Source organism: Phacochoerus africanus, chromosome 3 (assembly GCF_016906955.1).
Source record: "Phacochoerus africanus isolate WHEZ1 chromosome 3, ROS_Pafr_v1, whole genome shotgun sequence".
In the NCBI taxonomy this organism is placed as follows: Eukaryota; Metazoa; Chordata; class Mammalia; order Artiodactyla; family Suidae; genus Phacochoerus; species Phacochoerus africanus.
Genome location: NC_062546.1, coordinates 190,313,290 through 190,339,212, shown reverse-complemented (window position 1 = coordinate 190,339,212; position 25,923 = coordinate 190,313,290). Strand labels below are relative to the sequence as shown.

General features: G+C 39.1%; 1 protein-coding gene across 3 annotated transcripts in view; it reads right to left on the bottom strand.

The window, feature by feature from the left end:
* ACSL3 (acyl-CoA synthetase long chain family member 3) overlaps positions 1–25,923 on the bottom strand; it is a 74,034-nt gene that overhangs the window by 30,710 nt on the left and 17,401 nt on the right. For 2 of the 3 annotated variants that reach the window (XM_047773629.1, XM_047773628.1), the window contains exons 2-3: positions 20,041–20,098; positions 2,557–2,973 (exon numbers count right to left, since the gene is read on the bottom strand). In XM_047773629.1, coding sequence (XP_047629585.1) covers positions 2,557–2,934 — 378 coding nt within the window. In that variant the 5' untranslated portion in view covers positions 2,935–2,973; positions 20,041–20,098. The remainder of the gene's footprint in view (positions 1–2,556; positions 2,974–20,040; positions 20,099–25,923) is intronic. The other variant, XM_047773630.1, reaches the window with a different exon arrangement.

The window sequence follows — 25,923 nt, the reverse complement described above, 5'->3', positions numbered from 1 at the left end:
CTTGGGAACTAGACTGTTGCTATGAGTACTCAATGACTGAAAGACAGCTAGCTCCATAAAATGCATGTAATACATGTGGGAAAAATTAAGCTTCCTGCTAAAATAGGATTTCTGCTACATATGCTTTCATTAATAGTAAGAGAACCCAATCTTTGAATTCAAATAGCAGTAGGGATTGTCAAAAGACAAAAATGAATATGTACTTTAGATATGAGGAGCATAGAAAAAAAGGTAGAGCAGTGGAAAACTTTAGCACCAAAAAATGTAGTGTTTTCAGCACCTTTTATTAACTACCCAATCTCTCAAAGACAGAATCAAGGGTGCTACCATAAAAAGTAGCAACTAAATGTGACAAAAATCAGACAGCATTATGACAGCATTTTTCAAATTATCACCTATAGGCTAAAGAACAGTAAAAACATGCTTAACTACATGACTTCCATTTCTCGGGATGTACTATTAACTAACCCCAGCTAGATCTTAAGTTAATATAGGAAAAAAAAAAAAAAATCATTTGGCATTCCTGTCATGGTGCAGTAGTTAACGAATCCAACTAGGAACCATGAGGTTGCAGGTTCAATCCCTGACCTTGCTCAGTGGGTTAAAGATCCGGCGTTGCGGTGAGCTGTGGTGTAGCGGTCGCAGATGTGGCTCAGATCCCGCGTTGCTGTGGCTCTGGTGTAGACCTGTCTACAGCTCCGATTCCACCCCTAGCCTGGGAACCTCCATATGCCACGGGAAGCAGCCCTAGAAAGGGCAAAAGACAAAAAAAAAAAAAAAATCACGTAAGTGAGGCAAAACTAAGTCAGCAAAAGAAAGAGGAAACACGTCTTACAAGTAGAGTGACCACAAAATTTACTCAAATCATCTTCAGACTGTAATGTAAGGGGACACTATTCATGTCTGAACCGGTAAAACAAGATTAAAGCATCCTTCTAGTTGAAGGTCAGGAACACATACAGATTCTGTTGTCAAGAGTTAAAATAATGTTTTTAATTTCTGAGTTACTGACATTAACTTGCTTGCCATATGCTTTATGTTTAGAAGATGGTGACTGGAATTTGTACGGCAAGTGGCTAAATTAATAGACCATGAAGTTAAACAACCTCACACTCACCGCCCCACCACACACGCACACATTCGCCCTGCAGTAACAGAAAGGAATCTGAGCATTTCACTCCATAGCTGTAATTATCCGGACTCTCCTCCAAGATGTGAGAGTTCCCTCATGACTGACAGGAAAAAGGCAACTGGGGTCAGGATGTAGTCAGGGAAAAAAAAGGATAGGAAAAAACAACTTTGCCTAAACACGTTTAAACCTAAAACCTAACCAAATTATCAATTAACCACAGATGATCTACCTACCTCTAAAAAAATCTTTATCTTCAATTTTCACCAAGCAGAGCTTCAAGAACAGTTTATAAGAAAGGGATGTACCCAAGTTCATGAACAGCATTTTCATGCCATTTCTATACTTATCCTTCACAGTGCTACGCGACTCCATGATGTAACTCTTTATATTCACTCATATGACTCTGCCCACTAAACGCCCAAGATAATAAAAGCTAAAGCGTCTAGACTAGATGCCACAAATTATTCTACACACACTTGTGTAGAACATACACATACATACTCTCTCACTATTAATCCTCTCAACAACTCCAAGTTGGGATTAGTTTAACCCTGAGTTCTAGTCCCAGCTTCACTACCTGCCAGCTATAATGCCCTTGGGCATGTCAGATGTTCTATCTGCGCCTCACTCGTGTTACTGTCTTGGTGGGGGGGGGGGTGGTCCTAATAACACTAACCGGCTGGTCTACTGTAAATCTTAAACAAGGTGATAGAGGTAAAGCTCTTAAAACAGCCTGGTTCATAAGGAATGCTAATAAGTGTCAGCAATGATCATTACCTCCATGTTACAGATAAAGAAACTGAGGCAAAATTGTTAAGCAGCTTTTCCAAAGTCACACAGCTAGGAAGTGGCAAAGCGAAGATTCAAACCCATAGCCTGCTTCTAGAGTCCAGGCTCTTAACCACTATGCTACCCCTCCTCTAAGGATGTCTTATCCTCTGTTTCAAACCAACAATGGCAAGTTTTTATAGATTTATTTTTACAAGTTCTTTAAAAACCATGCATATGCCATAACCAAAGTACCAAGATAGTAAGCATCCAACAGAACCCAAATGACAATCAGAAAAAGCAAGCCACACCCCAGAACCCACAGCAATCTCAAGCATACACATGTGCTTCTAGATCTACCAGGGAATATAGCTGCAAATGCCAAAGTGCCCAAACATTCTATTCCAAGTCCTGGAAGACAGTCAGGTACAGAAGTAGCCCACACTAGAGGGTGATCTCAGTATCTCTGTAAAATCTGGAACAAATCCATGCTGGAGTCACAGAAAGAGGTTAGTGCAGAGCCTAGTCTCCTTCTACGGTTTCTCCTCCTACATCAGCAAATTCCAGCAGAAGCAGGTCATGCTTGCCCTCTGCCACCATTTCTAAGCATACATTTTATTCAGAGGGAACTCAAAGGCAATGAAAGATCACGTTACCTTTTTAAAAATTTTTCCATTTGGCTGCACTTCATCTTCCTCATTTAAAACTTCACGTGTTCCCAAAAGACTCTTGTCCTTGAATTTGTTTTTTGCATGCATAAAAACTTTATCTAGCGTATCACATCCAGGGTATAATACTGAAGCCAAACCATCCAAGCTGTTAACAGATCTGTATGCAGACTCAGGTTTTGAATTTACAGGCTTTGCTTTAATTCGGTTTGATTTTTCTTGCCTTGACTCAGATAAAAAATAATATGGAATGTATGTTAAAATAGTATAAAGTGATATTATAAAATGTATGAAATACAAAAGAATGGGATTGATGGTGTGTTTTAGCTTCATTGTAGATGGTTTTGAAGATACGTGGTTATTCATAGTGCTCAAAAAGTAGAATTAACAGATTTCTGTAAGAATCTAGAAGGAAGAGAAAGAAAGTTTATTAGTCAAAAACCATTCTTAAATAACTTTAAAAGAAAAGGTCTTTATATTAGATAGGCAGACAATTTTTTCCCAATAAGCAGCAGCTAGTATACTGGCCGCCAGCAATGTCCTGGCCACTCCTGTATTTGTAGGACACTCATTTGTGCCCTACTGATTAACAATGGGATTTCCACAGAAAAGTTTCCACATCATTCTGAAAACAGGTGGCTTTTCCAATCTAACACCCAGTATCAAAAAATACTTCCCAGCGGTGAGGAGGAAGCAGCTAGAAGACCTACATCAGATGGAGACCAACCGCGCACCCATTTCCTGTCCTTCAGGGTCCCATTCCATTGGGGACGGCAAACACTTTGCACACAGGCCACGTTCTCCTCCCTCATGGCTCTCACAGCCACTGCTAAATCAGCACCGCTTTCTTTTCCAGGAAAACCCATTCTTTACTTCAAGTGGTGAGCAATTAGAGTTGGCAAACAAGACAAATTCTCTTTCCATTGTAATTCTAGATATTTTTCAATTTAGGCAGGTTAAATTTTGAAGCAAGACGGTAGTAACCTTTGGTCATTTTACACGATGCATTTGTCAGATGTACTGAGAATCTACTATGCGTTAAGACAGTACTCTAAGTACAGGGACTATAACAGTCTCTTCTCTCTCGCAAACTATACCTTCCTTGGGAGAGGCAGACAAATCCATCCATGTATGCATGTCACAGTGATAAACTCTACAGGGAAAACAAACACCATAGGGAAATGCTAAGTGACTGGGCAGGGCTGGAGAGACACTCTGGCCAGTGAGATATGAGCTGAGACCTAGAGGAAGAGGGAGAGTGCAGGAGAAGAGCACTAGGCAGAGGAAACAGCCTTTGTACGGTAGGTAAGGAATAACAGCATTTTTGAAGAAACAAGACAGAAGCAAACTACTGATTACTGCACCCAGCTCCAAATCCATAGAAGGACTATGACTTCTAGCATTTATCATCTCCATGCTATAGAAATTCTATGCCAGGAAAGTATAGCCAAGATACCTGAGGAATCCCTTCTTTCCGCCAGTCCCCACTCACAGGCAGAAGCTCTATCACAAATGCAGCAGGCCAAGAAACTAGGCACCTTAGTTCCTAAGGTAGATTCAGGGAGAGGTGCTCCCGAGACCTGTGGCTACATCCACAACCCAGGACCCAACTCAGATGTTCTCCACAGGCCAGAGAAGGAGGCTGTAAGAACAGAGAACCCCTAAGCAACCCCTAAGAGGTCTAACCTTAGTTGGAACTGAGAATGGAGAAATTCAAGCCTAATGGCACTTTGGGAAACAATGGAGACTTCTGGTGACTAAGATGAGGCTGGCAGTTCCAGGAGAGAAACAAACAAAAGAACATATCAAGAGAAGTTCAGTGGAGTCGGGGAAAGAGACACTAGGAAGAAACCTCCTAGAGCCAGGGCAGCTGAAAGACTGGCCTCAAATACAATCCCCATGTAGGCCACATCTAATTTAACTGGATCACACTGTCCGGCAATTTATGCCCCAGGGCTTTGTTCAAAACAATAAAACAATTGGCTAGCTATCAGCGGAGAGTGCTTGCGGGATGTGGTGCCAACAGAGGCAGATCAGGGAGACCGTTCAAGAGCTCTACTAACGTCAAGCTGTCATCCGCTGAAGAGGGCACTTCGAAGTAACTGTGTGGGTCCCAAGGCTGTTCCCTCAAAGGACTACCATCAGAGGATACACACTGCAGAAAAAGTAAACTCCAAAACAGGCCAGCTAAGTCACTAAAACAAACAAGAAAACAATACAAGAAGGTGTGTGTGGGGGGAGTAATTAATATTCAGAGCTGCTAAATATCTAAATATATAAAATGCCCAGTTTACACAAACACAAACTCTGAAACTTCACACGATAAGAAACACCTCCAAATTTGCCTACACAGGGCTGGTGAGAAGCCAAGATACCCAACTGGTCTCTGGGCTCTGTCCACCACTCCAAGCTCTTCTCTAGACAATGTACTGTGTGGTACCCTGGAGGATGAGCCCAGAGAATCTAGATTTCAGCCAGAAAAGGCTGGAGGTTTCTGTACAGAAAGACAGCACAAAAAAAAAAAAAACAATGGTCCTGCTACTTCCAGGACATCAGAGCTTAAAGAAGAGATGACCCTTAATAGCCCAGGAGAATGATGTTAACTCACCAAGTACTCCGAAATTTAATTCTGCATATTTGTATTTTGAACTAAAAAAATCATGATTTTAAAAAATACCTTTACCCACAGACTTGACTAATACAGACACTCCTAAAGAAACCATCCACTGAAAGACTAACAGAACAAAGAGTTCGGCAAAGGTTGCCAAATAGAATATGAATATACAAAAATCAATTGTATTCCCACACACTAGCCATGGATAATCAGAAAATGAAGGTAAGAATTGTATTTACCACACTTTCAAAAATATTTAGGTTAGATAATAACAGGAAGTGAAAAATGTGTAATATGAAAACCATAAAATATTGTTTAAAGATATTTAAGACCTAAGTAAATAGAAAACATCAATTTATGGATTCTAAGGCTTAATATTGTTAAAATGGCAACATTCCTCAAACTGATGTATAGATTCGACACAATCAATATCAAAGTCTCTGCTGACTTTTATGTGGAATTTTGTAAGCTGATCCTAAAATTCACAGGGACATTCAAGGTAGCTAGAACAGCCAAAACTTTTTAAAAAGAACAAAAATCTCAAAAAAGAACAAAGTTGAAAGGCTAATACATCTCAATTTCAAAACTTATTAGAAAGCAGTAGTAATCAAGATAGTGTGTTAACTAGCAAAAGGACATATAGATCAATGGAATAAAATTGAGAGTCCAGAAATACACCTTCCTGTATGGACAACCAACTTTTAACAAAATGGCCAAAAAATTAAATAGGGAAAAAAATAGTCTTTTCAACAAATGATGGAGTTCCTGTCATGGCACAGCGGTTAACAAATCCGACTAGGAACCATGAGGTTGCGGGTTCGGTCCCTGGCCTTGCTCAGTGGGTTAAGGATCCGGCATTGCCGTGAGCTGTGGTGTAGGTCACAGATGCGGCTCAGATCTGGTGTTGCTGTGGCTCTGGTGTAGGCCGGCAGCTACAGCTCCGATAAGACCCCTAGCCTGGGAACCTCCATATGCTGCAGGAAGCGGCCCTATGGAAAAAAAAAAAAAAAAACACACACACACTCAAAAATGATGCTGGAACAACTGGATATCTACACATAAAACAATGAAAATGCACCCCTTTCACCATACAGAAAAAAATTAACTTAAAATGGGTCACAGGCCTAAATATAAGAGCCAAAACTATAAAACTTAGTAAGTACTAATCACTGAGTATACACAGTGTTTCAGGAAGAGAAGAGTAAATGGTAGAGGCTAGTTCTGCTTTTCTGAGAAGTTCTCTTGGACCAAACAGCAATTTATTATGCTTTTAAAAGTCTGGAGGTAGGCAGGGCAGAGGAATGGAGACTTTGAATAGATGATACCATAGCACTTGAACTAGCACCAAAAGCAACAGGTGTTCAGGAAATCACCAGCTACCCAGTAGAGCAGCATAGGGATGAGATGAGGGCAGGGTATTAAAGGTCCCAAATTTTAAAGATCAAATTGTTGTAGCCTTTGGTGCTGAGGAGGGAACTTGGGTTTGCATTCCAATGTATGCAAACACACAGTTTTAGACAATAACTATATGTAGAGGATACCTGAAGGCAGCAGAAATTGGAGGGAAGGAAATTACATAAAAGATAAGTAATCCTTTACCAGGAGTTCCCATCATGGTGCAGTGGTTAACGAATCCGACTGGGAACCATGAGGTTACAGGTTCGATCCCCGCCCTTGCTCAGTGGGTTAGTTGCCGTGAGCTGTGGTGTAGGTCCCAGACGCGGCTTGGATCCAGCGTTGCTGTGGCTCTGGCATAGGCTGGTGGCTACAGCTGCAATTCAACCCCTAGCCTGGGAACCTCCACATGCCGCGGGGGAGCGGCCCAAGAAATGACAAAAAGACAAAAAAAATAAATGATCCTTTACCCCCACATCAGGAGGCTATGGTGGGTATGGCATGAAGCCAACAGTTGGGATTCCTGGCTCCTGACTGCCCAGAGGGTGGCAAGGGGTAGCAGCTATTCCTCCAGCCTTCCCAACCACTGAAATCGTTTCTGCTTAATATAGTGCAAGTGGTACTATATCTGAATCCTAATCAGAATAGAGTTGCAAATTAAGAGTAGAGGCAGTGAAAGGAGGGAAAATAGTTTTGGTGCCTTCAACTGGGAGACCAAAGACAGAAACATAAACAACGAAAAGGTCAGTCAGCGGTTGGATGATTGGTGGAAAGGAGATGAATACAAGTCTTGAAAAGCATGGGTTTAAGATGTCTGTGAGTCATCCAAATACACTGTCAAAGTTAAGAGGGGTCAGAGCTGCCCAAAGAGGCCACAAAGGAAATCTCCAAGATCAAGTTCAAGGACAGAAAACTTTTGGAAGCAAACCAATGCCAAGACTGAGAGAAGGAAAATCCCACTGGAAAAGACCAATAAAGGAGGAGAACTGGGAGGGCAGTGTCGTGAAAGCAAAAGCAGGTCAGAGCCAAGCAATGTCAAACACAGCCTAGATGTATTAGCCACATGCAATTAAGACATTTAATTTTTCCAAAGTGTTTCAGATAAACTAGGTAAAGTAACAAAACTAGCCAACTGCTATCGCAAACGCAGACTAGTGTCAATGGAAAAGTTGCACAGCTGAAAAGTTTAGAATTATGTTTTACTCAGTGGACATACTGAGGACTTAAGCCCAGAGGACAGACTCTCAGATAGCTCTGAAGGTCTGTTCCAAAGAGGTATGTGAGGAGCCAGGATATATAGGGGTTTTGAAGGAGGGTGGGGGAAGGTAGTTGAACATCAAAAGATTTCTGCTTATTAAAGAAAAAACAAATAGCTCGAGTTAATGAGTTTATTAGCACTTTTCTATATATGGGAAGATGCAAGTGTCTGGGCCCACTGAAATCATTCCTTTGATATGCACCTTACCCATCCATGGCCAGAATTTCATTTTCCTTCTATCCTGAATCCCCTTCAGGGTGCACAGTCGAGGCAGCTACAGTGGCTGATGGCTTATTTACCAATACAGCAGGTGACTTTGTCTACACTAGGTAATTAGTCATAGGTACCAGTTGCCACTTTTGGGAATATGAGTATCACCTTTCAGAAAGTAAACTTGAACCATTAAATCTGTTAATCTTTTCCTTCACATCTTCTAGGTTTCCAATCTAGTTTAAAAAGGCCTCATCCAGTACCTTACATTTTTTCTATTATCTGCATAATCTTTATATTTAGATCTTTAATCAACATGAAGTTTATTTTCTTCACTGTGTAAGGGAGAAAACTAACGTCTTCTTTCTAGATGAACTGTCTGAACTATTTATTAAATAAACTATCCTTCTATCAATTAACCAAAATGTCATCATCAATAGTAAGTTCTCATTCACACTTGGATCCATTTCTGGACACTGTTCCATTTCTTGGATCCATCTGTCTACTGGTTTGCTAATACCATCCTCTACCGAAGATAGTAGATTTACAGCAATGTTTCTTCAACTGTGATCCATGGACCAATCATAATTACTTTAGGAAATATTTAAAAAGAAGATTCCTCAGACATGTCTCTTCCCCCTACCCCTTATCTTCTCAGCACCTACAAACTGAAAACTACTGGCAGACTCAGTTTTAAACAGCAACCATGTGATTTTAATATACACTAATGTTTGAGAACTACTGCTTTAAATATCAGGTAAGACCCTTATCAGCCATATTTTTCAAAATTTTCTTAACAATTCTTACAGATTATTTCCATATAAATTTTAAAGATTTAGCATTTCTGTATGATGAGACACAATTGTTTAAAAAAATCAAAAGAAAAATAAGATTTAGAAAAATACCACAAAATGTACAAAGAACTCCCATAAATTAAAAAAAATATATCAAACAATGGAAAACGGAGCAAATATGTACAGAGAAGCCAAAAAAGAGGAAATGCAGGATAATACATACAGACAATATGTTCTATTTAACTTGTAATCAAGGCTAGAATGAAGCCATGCTAATTTTCATCCAATAGTTTCATAAATGCATAAAATACTACAATATCCAGAGTATACTGAAGCCAGCAATATTTAACACATACACACCTTTTGCAATCTCACACTCAGAACTCTAGTCTACAGAAAAACAAGTGCTTCTTAAGCATATATGAACAAGGATTCAATCACTCATTTATTTGCCAAACATATACTGAATAGACTTCATACCCAGAACTGTTCCAGAGGATGCAGTCATAGTCATTAACAAAATATAACTAAATACATAATAAATAACTAAATGAAGAGGTAACAGGCACACCAATAAGGACCTACTGTATAGCAGAGGGAACTAGTCAATATTTTGTGATAACCTATAAGGGAAAAGAACCTAAAATGTGTGTGTGTACGTGTGTGTGCGTGTGTAAAACCGAACTGCTTTACTGTACACCTGAAACTAACATTATAAATGAATAATATTTAAATTAAGAAAAAATTTTAATTCAAAGAAAAAGAAGTAACAGGAGCTATCGAGACAAAGCAGGTTAAAGGAGATGAAACTGGGGGAGAAAAGGTTGCTGCTTCATAAAGTAGTAAGACAAGGCATCTCAGATGTTATGAGTAGACAGTCACCTGGATACCTGGGAGAAGAGCACACCAGCTGAGCCAATGGAGGAAGAGGGACAGTGGAAGGATGAGATTGAAGAGGATACAGTGAGAATGTGGCCAGATCTTGAAGGGCCTGGCAGACCACCACCACTGTGAGAACGCTTCTGTGTTTGTTTAATGGGTACAGAGTTGGGAAAGATGCAAAAATTCTGGAGATGGCCGATCGTGATGGTTGCATAACAATATGAACATACTTACTGCCAATAAACTATACATTTAAAGATGATTACAGGGTGGGGGAGGGCGTGGGGTCACTGGGACCTGGATTTGTTTTTCTAAATAAAGTTGGAAAAGCAAAAAAAAAAAAAAAGATTACAACAGTAAATTTTATTATGTATATTTTACTACAATTTTTAAAAATAAAAAAAAGTGAGTACTGAGACTTAGATATTGGATTTGAGGATGTGAAGGTCACTGTTAACCTTGAAAAAAACTGTGGTTAAAGATCAAAGCCCAAATGGAGAGAGTTCAAGAATAGGAAGAGAGAAGTTTCTTGTCATGGCTCAGCAGTAACAAACCCAACTAGGATCCATGAGGATGCAGGTGTGATCCCTGGCCTCACTCAGTGGGTTAAGGAACCAGCATAGCCATAAGCTGTGGTGTAGCCCGCAGAGGCAGCTCGGATCCTGTGTGGCTGTGGCTGTAGCTGTGGCGAAGGCCAGCAGCTGTAGCTCCAATTGGACCCTTAGTCTGGGAACATCCATATTGCCATGAGTGCAGCCCTTAAAATAAAATAAAATAAAATAAAAGAATAGGAAGAGAGCTCTAAAGAGGAATGGGGAAATGAATTAATAGGACAGGTCAAAGCAAATCCTTTTGTTTTAAAAAATGAGACATGGAGTTCCCGATGTGGCGCAGTGGTTAAAGAATCCGACGAGGAACCATGAGGTTGCGCGTTCGGTCCCTGCCCTTGCTCAGTGGGTTAACGATCTGGCGTTGCCGTGAGCTGTGGTGTAGGTTGCAGACGCGGCTCGAATCCCACGTTGCTGTGGCTCTGGCGTAGGCTGGTGGCTACGGCTCTGATTCGACCCCTAGCCTGGGAATCTCCATATGCCGCGGAAGTGGCCCAAGAAATAGTAAAAAAAAAAAAAAAAAAAAGACAAAAAAAATAAATAAATAGATACAAAATAAAAAATGAGACAACGCAGCTTCTCTGCATCCTTATGGCTATGACCCAAAAGAGGAAAGGAAAGAATTACAGTCATTTCTCAGAATCCTTGGGGACAGGTTCTAGGACCCCACTCAGATGCTCCAATCCTCTACATATAACAATGCAGTACTGTCAACTCTCCATTTCCGTGGATGCAAAACCTGTACTGTAGATATCAAAGGCCTGTGTGCAGAGGAGTCACATCTTTGGGTAGGAAGGAGAGTGGCTGAGATGTTGGTACCAAAATGGAAAAGTTGGTCTTACAGCAACAGGGATGCAAATGCATGTGGGTGGGTAGAAGTGGTAACGGGAGCTGGTGGAAGAGCCTCTTGTGGTGCTTCTCTATCAGAGTAACAGAAAGCAAAAAATCACTGAGAGGGAGAAAAATATTTTAAAAAATTAAGGAGAAAGTATGACATAGTCATTTAGGACAACAGGAGAATGAATGGAATAGGCGTCAGAGCAGGATCACCTAGTAGCTCAAAAGGGTAGTAGTCGTGGATATGAAGTGAGACTAATCAAGTCAGTTGTGTGCTTCTCAGCCAAGGTCAGCTGACAGAACACAACATTGATCAGGCAGAGCGCTGAATTAACCAAGGATGGGATTTTATCAGGCTAGCATCAGAACAAAACCGGGGAGAGGGAGGAAAGACTATTTGCAAGGGAGTGAGTATAACGACTGATCAGGGAATTTTAAGTTGAGAAAGGAAGGCCAGGAGAAGGGAAAGCGTTTGTGGAAAGGAGATCATATCAAAGGAATTAGATCCTAGCTCGGGTTATAGAACTGCTGGAGTTAAGGCACTAAAGGGAGTCTTAGAACCATAGGAGGTAATGAATGATCTGAGTAGAATGTCTGAAATGGAGGTTGTTGAGGGCATGTAGTTATTGATCATGGGGATGCCTAGATTGCAATAATGGGGGAAGGGGAAAGGTAGCAGAGGCAGACTGGACTATGAGATCATTTAAGGACAGGAGGTCAAGAAACTGAAAGGCTGTGGTGTTCAAAAGACTAAAAGAATAATGATAGGTTATTAGTAGACCTGATACTCCACTATGTAAGGAATAAGGGGACAGATGACTACAACGAAAAAGAATTACAGTAAGTAGAACAGTCTGAAGGCAAAGCCTGCAAGGTGTGGTAGTATTATTTCAAAGGCAAAAATACGTGTTAAAATAACTAGATTAGGCCCAAGACAGAGTTGCTCACGCTAAGCACCAGTAAGCAAAGCAAAACTTAGCTATGTTTCTATGCTCAGCTCTCCACAAAAACGCAGATTTAAGCGAATCAATCAGCCTTGCCTACTCAACACAAGTTACCTGAGTGGGATCCAACACCACCTTTTGCTCCATATAAGGAAAGTCACTCTGCTCTAACCAATCAGCAAATGCCTGGTAGAACTTCCTTGATCCTGCTCACTGGGATCTATCCAAATCTCTTGCTTCCTATAGCCCTTTGGAGCTCCTTTCTACCTGCTACATTGGATGCTGATCACTACCCGATTAGTAAATTGTGGACATTCTTCTTTTAACAACTAAAAACAGAAAACAATCTAAAATCAAAGAATGACTAAAGAATTTAAACATCCCACAATGTGCATGTTTATGCAACCATTAAAAACAAGTTATACGTGGAAGTTCCAGTCATGGCTCAGGGGAATTGAATCTGACTAGTATCCATGAGGACACAGGTTCGATCCTTGGCCTTGCTCAGTGGGTTAAGGATCCAGCATTGCTGTAAGCTGTGGTGTAGGTCACAGATGCAGCTCAGATCTAGCATGGCTGTGGCGTATGTAGACCAGCAGCTACAGCACCGATTTGACCCCTAGCCTGAGAACTTCCATATGCCGCAGGTGTGGCCCTTAAAAAAAAAAAAAAAAGCTTTATGTACATACAATTAACCTGGAAGGACTTCCACAGATATTATTAATTCTTAAAAAATTTAATTGTAGCTATAAGGAGCGGCCCTAGAAAAGGCAAAAAGACAAAAAAAAGAAAAAGAAAATGACCCATCATTATTTACACAATGATAAATTAGCCAATACTAAATCTTTAAAGGTGAAATTGTGTGATTACAACTAGCTAGGTTCAAACACCTGAAATATGTTTTTAAAACATTTTATGTAAATAATCAATTGTATTATGTCAAAATAAGTTATTCACATGTTATATAATTTTACTTAGTTTTTGTTAAATCATAATGATAAAGTTTAAGGAAAATCTCTCCTTGTGTGGCCTACATTACTTGAGAAGAACACAGGAGACTTGGAGAGACTGAGGAGAAGAAAGGAGGGTAGACAGGATTGTGTGTAACTGTCAAAAAACTGAAGACAGAGGTTGGGGTTATGAAAATAACTGCATAAAGTAATGAAGATCAATGCCCACCTACAAAATCACCCTCAAATAACATGCTTCAGAGGTATATGAAATTCTGATGTTAAATTTTTATGTTTTAAATTGTTACCAAGGAGTATTAGGAATATCATAGTCATACAATCTCTTTTAACTTCCCATTTTAATGCCAAAAAAAAAAAAAAAAAGACTACAAATCCTCATGTGAAAAGTTTCCAGAGACAATGTGTTTTACAGTAACAGGAAAAAAATGTAAATGCCTGAATTTATTGCAGGGAGCAGGGAGATAGTAAGCTCCCTCGGGAATCAAATCCATACTAACATATTACATGGTTCAACCTGCTTAGATCTGGCTACAGCTGTCTACAATGATGAACACCATGTAGGCTCAGGAGAGACGCAGCACAGCAGTACCTCAATCCATCAACCTCCACAAATTGGAGGGCTCAACACTGGAAATGGGAGACACTCTGAATCTAAGACCTTTGTAATATCCGTAGGAGGGAAGAGGTCAATAACGCCATTAAACTCACTTTGCCAATTGAGCAGGGCTTCTACACTCCCACACTCAGCCCCACCAAAAAGAGGCACCTGAAAGTTCAACTTTCAGAGCAGAGAAGGAACCCCTACACTTAGAAATTCTCCAACAGATTCACTGGAGGCAGAGAAAGAGGAGGTGAGAAGAAAATGCTCCAGAGGGGGTATGCTGACATGCCACAGACAATTTATTTCTCGGTTAATCTTGCCCACGACCCAATCCTATCTTCTCCTCTGTTTTCCTTGCAGCCTCCAACACCCAAACGTGCATCAATACTATATAACTATCCATACCTGGAAACAAAAAATACACTCAATATTTTGTCTCTAATAAGGAGTAAATAAGTGGACTGCACAGCAATGGATCTGTATTTGCAGCATGAAATGTAACTAGAACTTTTCACCAAGCATGCAATAAACAGGAAGCAAGTCTAAGTACCAAGCGAGCAAGGACTATGTAGGGACCTTTATATCATCTCATCTGTCACAAAAACAAACCTTTAAACATGCTGCGCCCAAAGACATATCTAACAGATGAGGTAAAATTTTAACAAACATGTTTTGGTTCCAAAGCCCACCCAAACTTTCTCATTTCCCCATGCTCACTCAACTCTAGGATTAATATTATATTATTAGTTTAAAATAGGGAGGGGAGGATAAAAAGCCCCTCACTACTTACAGATTGTCCTTTCCACAAAAGTCATGGTCATGTACGTTCTACAGAAACTGAAAGAGACTCTGATAAATTATCCAAATTACTTATTTTGAAGTAAGAAACTAGAATCAAAAAAGGTAAATATGTCCTTTGCAAAACCAGGCTCTGATGAGCTGTATTGGAAAATGTAACCAGCAACTTCACTATCAGGAAAAGAGTTTCTTTAGAGGCAGGTCCCTGCCCTGATGAATATGTTTGCTTTTCTACCTCCCAATATTAAGACCCCGATAAAAATATGAATAAATATTTGCTTCAGGAGAATGATTTTAGAACTTTAACCAACTGTATCCACTGCTGAAAGCAAAAACACACTCACACCCAACTGTAGGACAGTTTTTTCAATTCTTACAAATATCAATATACAAAATAATTTATTGCATTGATTCAGTATGCATTGATTCTCATTCTTTACTGAAAGAAAAAGGATTTTCGTTTTCTAAAACTACAAGTATTAACACAATCTTTAACAACTTTAAAATTTTGAACTCTGACACCACAGCTATTACTGTTCTACGAATGAAATTAGACTTTGGGACTGAAAATCAAGCTTATTAATGCATGTAAGTATTTCCTTAATACAACAAGTTTAAAAGGTCAAGAAATTCTAGACCAGAAAGTCTATTAAACACATTTTTTTTAGGAGTTCCCGTCATGGCTCAAGTGGTTAACAAATCCGACTAGGAACCATGAGGTTGCAGGTTTGATCTCTGCCCTTGCTCAGTAGGTTAATGATCCGGAGCTGTGGTGTAGGTTGCAGGCGCGGCTCGGATCCAGTGTTGCTGTGGCTCTGGCGTAGGCCGGTGGCTACAGCTCCAATTCAACCCCTAGCCTGGGAACCTCCATATGCCGTGGAAGCGGCCCTAGAAAAAGGCAAAAGACAAAAAAAAGCAGACTTTTTTTAGAGTATTGAGTCATATTACCATCTGGATTAACTGAACTTTCAATTCACAACAAGGAAATCTGATGAGGAAATAATAGTTCGGTCTTTTTAAGAAAACTATGAAGCTTATACTTATTCTAACCTCGGAAAATAAAATTTTGACTCTAAAGACATACTAGAAGGGAGAGGGGAAGAAAGGTAAGGAGAGAGAGGGGAAGGTAAGGAGGCAGGAAAATTCAAGCCTTTGCCATAAATATATTTAAATTAAAAACTGAAAAGCAGGAGTTCCTGTCATGGCTTAGCAGTTAATGAACCCAACTAGTAATCATGAGGATGCAGGTTCAATCCCTGACCACACTCGGTTAAAGATCCGGCATTGCCGTGAGCTGTGGTATAGACCGCAGATGTGGCTTGGATCCCACATGGCTGTGGCTGTGGCTGTGGCATAGGCCAACAGCTACAGCTCCAATTCGACCCCTAGCCTGGGAACTTCGATAAGCTGTGGGTGCATCCCTAAAAAAAAAAGAAAAAAAAATTGAAAAGCAGTTTAAAAATAACCAATCCCATTTAAAATTGCATCAAAAAATAAATTACCTAGGAATAACCTTAACCAAGGAGGTAAAAGCCATATATGCTGAATATTATAAAACAACAATAAAGGAAATTAAAGATGATTCAAAGAAATGGAAAGATATCCCATGCTGTTATATTGGAAGAATACTGCTAAAATGGCCACATCATCCAAAGCAATCTACAGATTTAATGTAATCCCTCGAAAAATACTTGTGACTAGAACTAGAACAAATAGTACTAAAACTTATATGGAACTACAAAAAAAAAAAAAAAAGAATGGCCAAAGCAATTCTGAGGAAAAAGAAAAAAAACCTGGAGGCATAAACCTTCCCGACTTCAAACAATACTACGAAGCTATAATAATCAAAACAGCATGGTTTTGGCACCAAAAACAGACATAGGGATTCAGCAAGTGGTTCTGGGAAAGCTGGACAGCTACATATAATCTATGACATTAGAACACTCCTTCATAACATATACAAAAATAAACTCAAAATAGTTTAAAGACCTAACTAAATTAAGACATGACACCATAAAACTCCTAGAAGCTAACACAGGTAGAACACTGACATAAATTGTAGCAGTACATTTTTAGCTCAGTCTCTCAAGGCAAATAAAATAAAAGCAAAAAAAAAAAAAAGACAAATGGGATTTAAAGCTTAAAGCTTTCGTGCAACAAAGGAAACCATAAGCAAAACAAAAGACAACCCACAGATGAGAGAAAATATCTGCAAACAATGTGACCAACAAGGGGTTAATATCCATAATATACAAAAATAGATCATAGAACTCAATATAAAAAAGAAGAAAACCCAATCAAAAAATACGCAGAAGATCTAAAAAGACATTTCCCAAAGAAGACACACAGATGGCCAACAAGTACATGAAAAGATGCAGATCAAAACCACAATGAAGTTATCATCCCAAGTTTGTCAGAATGGTCATCATCAAAAAGTCTACGAACAATAAATGCTGAAGAAAGTGTGGAGAAAGGGAAAACCCTCCTACACAGCTGGTGGGAATCTAAATTGGCACCGCCACTCAGTATGGAGGTTCCTTGAAAAACTAAAAATAGAGCTGCCATATAATCCAGCAATCCCACTTCTGGATATATACCCAGAAAAGATGAAAATTCTAATTTGAAAGATGCATGTACCCCAGTGTTCACAGCAGCATGATGTACAATAGCCAAGAAATGGAAGCAACCTAAATGCCCATCAACAGGAACTAGTTTAAGAAGATGTGGTGTGGAGTTCCCATCGTGGCACAGTGGTTAATGAATCCGACTAGGAACCATGAGGTTGCAGGTTCAATCCCTGGCTTCATTCAGTGGGTTAAGGATCTGGTGTTGCTGTGAGCTATTGTGTAGGTCACAGACGCGGCTCAGATCTGGTGCTGCTGTGGCTCTGGCGTAGGCCAGCAGCAACAGCTCTGATTAGACCCCTAGCCTGGGAATCTCCATATGCCATGGGTGTAGCCCTAAAAGGACAAAAGACAAAAAAAAAAGAAGAAAATGGGAGGGCTGTGTATTCATGTAATATATATGAATACTACTCAGCCATAAAAAAGAATGAAATACTGCCATCTACAGCAACATGGATGGATGGCTAGATGGACCTAGAGAATATCATACTAGGTGAAGAAAGACAGAATAACCCAGTCAGATGAGTATCATATGATATCACTTATAAGTAGAATCTAAAAATATTACAAATGGATCTATACAAAACAGAAACAGTCTCACTGATACAGGAAATAAACTTATGGTTACCAAAGAGGAAGTGGGGGGATAAAATAAGAGTATGGAATTAACAGATTCAAGGAGGTACTCTATAGCACAGAGAACTACATTCGATATAGTAACCTATAATGGAAAATAACCTGAATATATATATTCAGTTTTATAGACACACTGACACACACACACATATATATATATATATACATATAAACTAAGTCACTTTGTTATATACCTGAAAGTAAAACACTACTATAAACCAACTATGCGTCAATTAAAAAAACATTAAATTAAAACCTAAAGAAAAAGCAAATAATACATATAGTTATAAGTTGCAAGTATGCTATAGAAATATATATAACTGGAAGAATGACCATATCACAACTAACATTATATCAACCTCATTATTTGTACTATCTGAATGTTAAATAGTTAAGGATAAAGTTTAAATATGCAATTACTTCCTTTAGCCAATCTTAGTCTTTTACTGTATTTTATTCACATGATCTTATTTTCCTTTTTTAATTATTTACATAAAATATTTTCTTCTTTCCATAAATTCTTAATTATTTTACCACTAATAAAGCTTTTTTTAAACAGGTTTTAAAAAGCTACTATGATAAAGAGCTGTCTTTCCTTTTCTTTCCTCCATTCTCCAGTGCACCCAGTTTTCCGATCTCTGAAGCTTTTCCATAAATGTTCAAAAATTAGACAGTGTTTTAAAAATAGAAGGCCTAAGAAAAAGGAATCCACCTTCAATAGCTATGAGAACTATTTGGCCTGACTCTAAGAAACCTTTTCGTGTTAAGCCAAGGGAGTAGCAAACCTGCGGCTGTCCCCATCTCCTTCCAAACTTCTAATCTAGAACATTTTTAAATACCAATGAAAAGCTTCTGAATACTCTCTCTTCTGCACAACTATATGCACAGATAATACTTTCTGCTACCATGCAAATGTGGAATATTGAATTGAGTGATTAACTCCTAAAACTTGTCTACTCCATAAAATATTTATCTATGAATCACTAGAATCATGGGTAGAATTTCCTTTTATTTATTTATTTTATTTTATTTTTTACTTTTAGGGCCACAATCACAGCATGTGGAGGCTCCCAGGCTGTGGGTCGAATTGGAGCTGCAGCTGCCAGCCTACACCACAGCAAGGCTGGATCCTTGAACCACTAAGCGAGGCCAGGGATTGAACCCGCCACCTCATGGTTCCTAGTCGGATTCATTAACCACTGAATCATGACGGGAACTCCAGAATTTCCTTTTAAATCAATATAATTGAACATCAAAAAAAAAAGAGTAATCAACTTGCTATGAATCTGTAACACAGATTTTAAAACACTATTTAATAGCGATGATAATGGGTCTAAATTTATTCATTTCCAATTCTATTTCTTAATGTTCTCTTTCAAATTCCACAAGTCCTTTTTAGGGGGAATACTAATAAATAGCATTAAAATGAAATTTTAATCAAAATCTGCTTCTCCAGAGTTCTAAAGGAGTTTTAAATGCTTCAGCCTAACAATTACACAAAGGATATGTACACATATGAATGAGGTCAATTTTTACAACATTTCTTAAGTGACAGAACTTGTAGTTCTCAAATGTGAAGAGGTGGAGTTTTAGAATTCAAGACACTGGGTTTCCAAAATAGTCCATGAAATTCCACTTACTCTATAGTATAGTTAACCTATATAAAATGATGAATTTCCTTTCCCCTTTACATGTACCTGACCACATCCAGGCAAAATTATAGGAGACAAAATTACTGATCCTTAAATTCTTGCCCCCGAATTTCACAAACTCTAATTCACTTCAGAAACCACAGGAAGAAAAGAATAAAACTATAACAACTAATTAACAGGCAGATCTTGCTATAGGTTAATAAAAAATGCACTGCTGTTTTCCTGGCCTTGAACCTACGATTTCTGTTTAAATGTCAAGGTAGAAATTTTAAACAAACACAAATTTGAAATGACCATTGCCAAGTCTAAATGGGGGGAAAAAAAGTCTAATTAACGCTAAACTTTGCAAAATAAAGAGGATACCGAATTTAAACTCTTGCAGAGATACTTCATGAAATTCAAATTGAGAAAAGGAAGCTATATAATATTGCTGAATACAAAGGCTTAATGTTTCAGTGGGCTTATATGCAATTAAAATTAGTATAAAAGCTACCTTCTCATGGTTTTCATAACTCTCCAATCACAAAATGGAAAGAAAATAACTTTTTCTTTGATAGTTTAATCCCACTTGTTTTAACATAATATATTTGACACCTAATAAGAAATTTTGTAGTCAAAAAAATAAATAAATAGAAATCAGCATTTTACCAGTTGACAATGGTAGGAGGTGCTGGTGCCTTCAAGATATGTGCCTTTGTTTCACTACCTGTCAAAATAAACACATGAAGACAAGCATTACTACTCCTGGTCTGGTTAATCAAAGCCAAAGATGAACTTTTTCCTGGAGATATTTCCACCTTCAAATCTCACAGGAAAATTTCTGCTGCGTTTTCCTGGAAATGTGATCTATCACACTAGCAAATAATATTTTATCAAGCTCACCAAAAAAGCATTATTACATACTACTATACACATATCAGGATGACCAAAATCCAGAATACTAACATCACCAAGTGCTGACAATGCAGAGTGATGGAAACTCTCTCTCATTTATTGCTGATGGGAATGCAAAATGGTACAGCCACTTTAGAAGACAGTGTGGCCGTTTCTTATAGGACTAAACATACTCTCACCATGTGATCTGGACAATTAATCTCCTTGATATTTAGTTACACAACTGTTTATAATAGCTTCATTCGTAATCGCCAAAACTTGGAAGTAACCAAGATGTCCCTCAGCAAGTGAATATATGACTGCTACATCCACACAATGGAGTATTATTCAGCACTAAAAAGAAATAAGCTATGAAGACATGAAAAGATGTAGAGGAAACTCAAATGCAGATTACTAAGTGAAAGAAGTCAATCTGAAAGGTTATATACGGTATGATTCCAACTACATGACATTCTGCAAACGGCAAAGCTATTAAGACAGTATTGAGACAAATGAGAGAACAAAAGGTTGCCAAGGATTAAGGAGGAAGGGGATGAGTAGGCAGAGCAGAGAGGATTTTTAGAGCAGTGTACTCTGTACAATACTATAATGGTAGATTTATATTACATTATTTGTCAAAATCCATGGAATGTACCAAGAGTGACCTCTAATGTGAACTAAGGACTTTGATGATGATGCCATCAATATAGGTTCACTGATGGTAATAAATGTACCAATCTGGTGGCAAGATGTTGATAATGTAGGAAACTGTGCACATGGGAAGACAAGGGATATGTGGGAAATCTCTCTACCTTCTGCTCAATTTTGCTTTGAATTAGAAAATACTCTTAAAAAATAAAGTATACTTTTTTAAAATGGTATATCCAGAGTTGCCATCGTGGCTCAGTGGTTAACGAATCCGACTAGGAACCATGAGGTTGCGGGTTCGATCCCTGGCCTTGCTCAGTGGGTTAAGGATCTGGCGTTGCCGTGAGCTGTGGTGTAGGCTGCAGACACGGCTCGGATCCCATGTTGCCGTGGCTCTGGCGTAGGCTGGTGGCTACAGCTCTGATTAGACCCTTAGCCTGGGAATTTCCATATGCCGTGGGAGCGGCCCTAGAAAAGCCAAAAAAAGACAAAAATAAATAAATAAAATGGTATATCTAAAACTTTTAAAGTATATTGAGCTTTTTCATTCATCAATAAAATGGTCAAGGAGAATTATTAAGATTTATAAATAGTATTTCACTGTATTTTTATATATTATCAATGATTTTCTTAATCACTTGCAAAGCAGATAGTTAGCTGGCATTATAGTGAATAACATCAGCCCAAACTTACAGAGCTAGTAAGTAGAGCTAACAGTTATGTATTTTCAAAATTCAGCACATCGCTGCCTCACTATTAATTTCCTCATCCCCTGCAAGGCAGCCAGATATACTTTAAAAAGGACAGGTCTTGGAGTTTCCATCGTGGCACAGAGGTTAACGAATCCGACTGAGAACCATGAGGTTGCGGGTTTGACCGCTGGCCTTGCTCAGTGGGTGAAAGATCCGGCGTTGCTGTGAGCTGTGGTGTAGGTTGCAGATGTGGCTCAGATCCCGCGTTGCTGTGGCTCTGGCGTAGGCCGGTGGCTACAGCTCCAATTAGACCCCTAGCCTGGGAACTCCATATGCTACGAGAGCAGCCCTAGAAAAGGCAAAAAGACAAAAAAAATAAATAAATAAATAACAGGCCTTAAAATCAGAGATACCTGAGTCCAAAATCCTTGTATTTTTATAAGCTATGGCTCTAGACATATTCATATTTATTCATTCATCTATCCATCTGTCCACAGGGAGGGAGGAAGATGTTAAGATGTTATCAATTTACTTATTTCTTGCACCATTTTCCTCATATGCAAATGAGGACAGCAACAACATATATGGACAATTCATATCCATAATATTTGTAGAATTTTTATTAAAAAAAAACACAATAGAGAAAAATGGGCTACGTATATTCACAGAAAAAATTCCAAATATCTATTAACCACGAAAAACTAGTGACCAAGAAAAGCATAGGAATTAAGATCTCACTTTTGGCATTTTTGAGGGAAGAACAGCCATTTTGGAGAGCAATTTGGCAATAAAAGCTAAAAGGTAAATTCCTATGACTTAGCAAATCCCTTCTGAGAAATTTGCCCTGGAAAAGCTTTGGCACAAGTGCCTACTTACTTTACCTTGATTTTTTTTTTCCTCCCTGGACTTTAGGGGCACACCAGAGGCATATGGAAGTTCCCAGGCTAGAGGTCAAATAGGAGCTGCATTTGCTGGCCTAGACCACAGCCACAGCAACACAGGATCCGAACCACATCTGCAACTTACATCATGGCTCACAGCAACACCGGATCCTTAACCCATTGAGGAAAGCCAGGGATCAAACCCACACCCCTCATGGATACTAGTCAGGTTGTTACCAGGGATCCACAAGGGGAACTCTTTGTTTTGTTAATTATTTTAATGTGGCAAAGCCAAGTATTGTATTTACCCGCAATAAATGCTGAGTCTCTTCAACAAAGATTTACTGATCCATACAGCTTTGGCCAAGTGGACAAGAAGAAAAGAAACTGTAGGCAGTAGTAGTACTTGCAAAAGCTTAGGTATTTAAGAAAAGGGCAACTTAAGAAAATTCTAAGTACTTGTTGTAGGCTGATAAATGACCTCAAAAGGTATTAGGCCCTAATCCTGGGAACCTGTAAATATTACCTTATCTGGAAAGGGGTCTTTGCAAATGTTAGTAAATTAAGGCATTTGAGACAACGTGACAATCCTGGATTACCCAGTGGGCCCTAAATGCCATCATGAGTGTCCTTGTAAAAGAGAGGCAACAGATGATTTGACACATATAGTGAAGGCAAAGTGAAGACTGGGCAGAGAGATTTGAAGGCACTGGCCTGGAAGCCTGGGGTGGTGCCAGGGACTGTAGCAGTCATGGCAGCTAAAGAGGTGCGACCAGCTTCTCCTCTAGAGCCTCTGGAGGGAGCCCAGCCCTGGCGATCCTGTGATTTCATCCCAGTAACACCGATTCCCACTTTTGGCTAACTATAAGAAAATAAATTCCTATTGTTTGAAGCCACCAAATCTGTGGTGTGACAGTGGCTCTGGGAAACACTGTACCTCACTGCGAGTGCCCTGTATGCCATGCTAAATGGTAAGTGGTTTAGACATTACCCAACTATCTGAAGAGCCATATGGATTTTTATGCAGGAGAATGGCATCTGATCTGTTTCATAATATTAAATCTAGTGCCAATATTGAGAATTTATTGACTAAAAAAAAATACTAGGCATTCCCATTGTGGCACAGCAGAAACGAATTCAACTAGGAACCACAAGGTTGTGGGTTCAATCCCTGGACTCACTCAGTGGATAAAGGATCCAGTGTTGCTGTAAGCTGTGGTGTAGGTCACAGATGTGCCTGGAATCTGGCATTTCTGTGGCTGTGGCATAGGCCGGCAGCTGTAGCTCCAATTTGACCCCTAGCCTGGGAACCTCCATATGCTGTGGGTGTGGCCCTAAGAAGACAAAAGACCAAAAAAAAGAAAGAAAGAAAGAAAATGAGGTTGGGAATATTTTCCCAAAAAGGAAAGCTAAAGCAATTAAAGAATAGGAGGTTAAAAAAGACTTTTTTTTAATTAGGTGTCAAATTAATCCAAAAGACCAGTTCCACTAAAAGGAATACTAGAAAGAAAGAACAATGGAAGAAGGAGAAATTGCTGAAACATTCCACAATAAAATATCCCAGAGCTGATGAACACTAGTCTTCACACTGCATACTGAGCAATGAATGAGGGGGGATATGAATGGGGGGGCAGGGATAACTATAGGGACAGCATTGCGGATTCTCAGAGCACCAACTGTAAGAATAAGGTAAGAGCTTCCAAAACACAAAAACTAAACAAATAAAGTGATTCTATAATGAAACAACAAAGAAGGGTACTTTTTTGGAGAGTAAAAGCATGTACTATTATAAAATACATTTGAAGATGTTCCAGACAAACCAGGATGTATATTCATTCACCCTTCCTGTAAAGGTCTAAGAATCATATTGGCAGATGCCTCCCTAACACTAGAAGCTTAGAAGGCCATGAACGAAGTTTTGAGGGAAATTTTAATCTAGAATTCTACTCCCAGCTAAATTCCTGATCAACTTCAGGTAGAATAAAGAAGTTTTCAGACCTGCAAGGACTCAAACAATTTGATTCTACAAACACACTCTACTAAGATATTACTTTAAAAAGTTTTCAAAGGAGTTCCCATCATGGCACAGCAGAAATGCATCTGATTAGGAACCATGAGGTTACAGGTTCGATCCCTGGCCTCGCTCAGTGGGTTAAGGATCTGGCATTGCCATGAGCTGTGGTGTAGGTCACAGATTCAGCTCAGATCTGGCATTGCTGTGGTTGTGGTGTAGGCTGGCACCTGTAGCTCCGATTAGACCCCTAGCCTGGGAACCTTCATATGCTGTGGGTGCGGCCCAAAAAAAGCAAAAAAAAAAAAAAAGTTTTCGCAGTTTTATCATTTGATACAAAAATAGAGATAATTTTTAAGCCAGAATTGGTCAAAGTTTCATAATCTATTTCACAGGAACTACATCCCACACGTTAATTAGAGGTAGTCCCACAAGACTGTTCCCCACTTGACAGGTACAAGCCTCCAACCAGCTGTAAAGAGAGATTCCACAAAATCCTTCCTCAGGTTCAATAATTTGCTAGAATGGCTCACAGAACACAGGAACACTGATTACTCATACTTACTGGTTTATTATAGAGGATACAACTTGAAAACAGGCAAATGGAAGAGACACATAGGACAAGGGATGGGGAGGAGAGGATGCAGCAGAGCTTCCAAACCCTCTCCAGGTGTGTCACCTTCCCAGCACCTGGATGGAAAATGTTCACCAACCCAGAAGTTTACTGAATATCCCCTTGTTCAAGAGTTTTAATGGAGCTCAGTCTCCAGTCTCCTCACTCCTTGCAGGAGTTCAGGGAGTAGAGCTGGAAGTTCAAACCCTCCATCATTTGTTCTTTCTGGTGACCAACCCCATCTTGAGGTGCTCTAGAGAGCCCATCCTAAGTCACTTCATTAGCATAAACTCAGGTAGGATCAAAAGGAGCTTTTATGAATAACAGAAGATACTCCGAACAAGCAGGATATTTCAAAGGTTTTTAGACCCCAAGAATGGGGCCATATAAATTTTTTGTGTTATACCACAGAACTGTTATTATCATTAGTAATATTAACAGTTTAAGTGGGAGGGAAGGGAAAGGTGTAATGTCAGCATATGGGGTTTTTTAAGTATTTAAGAAAAATAAATAATACTAACTTGACAAAAACACCTCACAAATTTCTCCTACCCCCAACGTCCACCTCTGGAGCTACCAATCTATTCTCTGTATCTATAAGCTTAGGTTTTATGTCTGTTTTAAGATTCCATATATAAGAAAAATTATATGGCATCTGTCTTCCTGAGTTATTTCATTTGGTATAATGACCTTGGGGTCCATCCATGTTGTCAAAAATGGCAAGATTTCATTCTTTTTAATGCCTGAGTAATATCCATTGTGTATAATACACATCTTTATCTATTCATCCACTGATGGACACTAGGTGTTTCT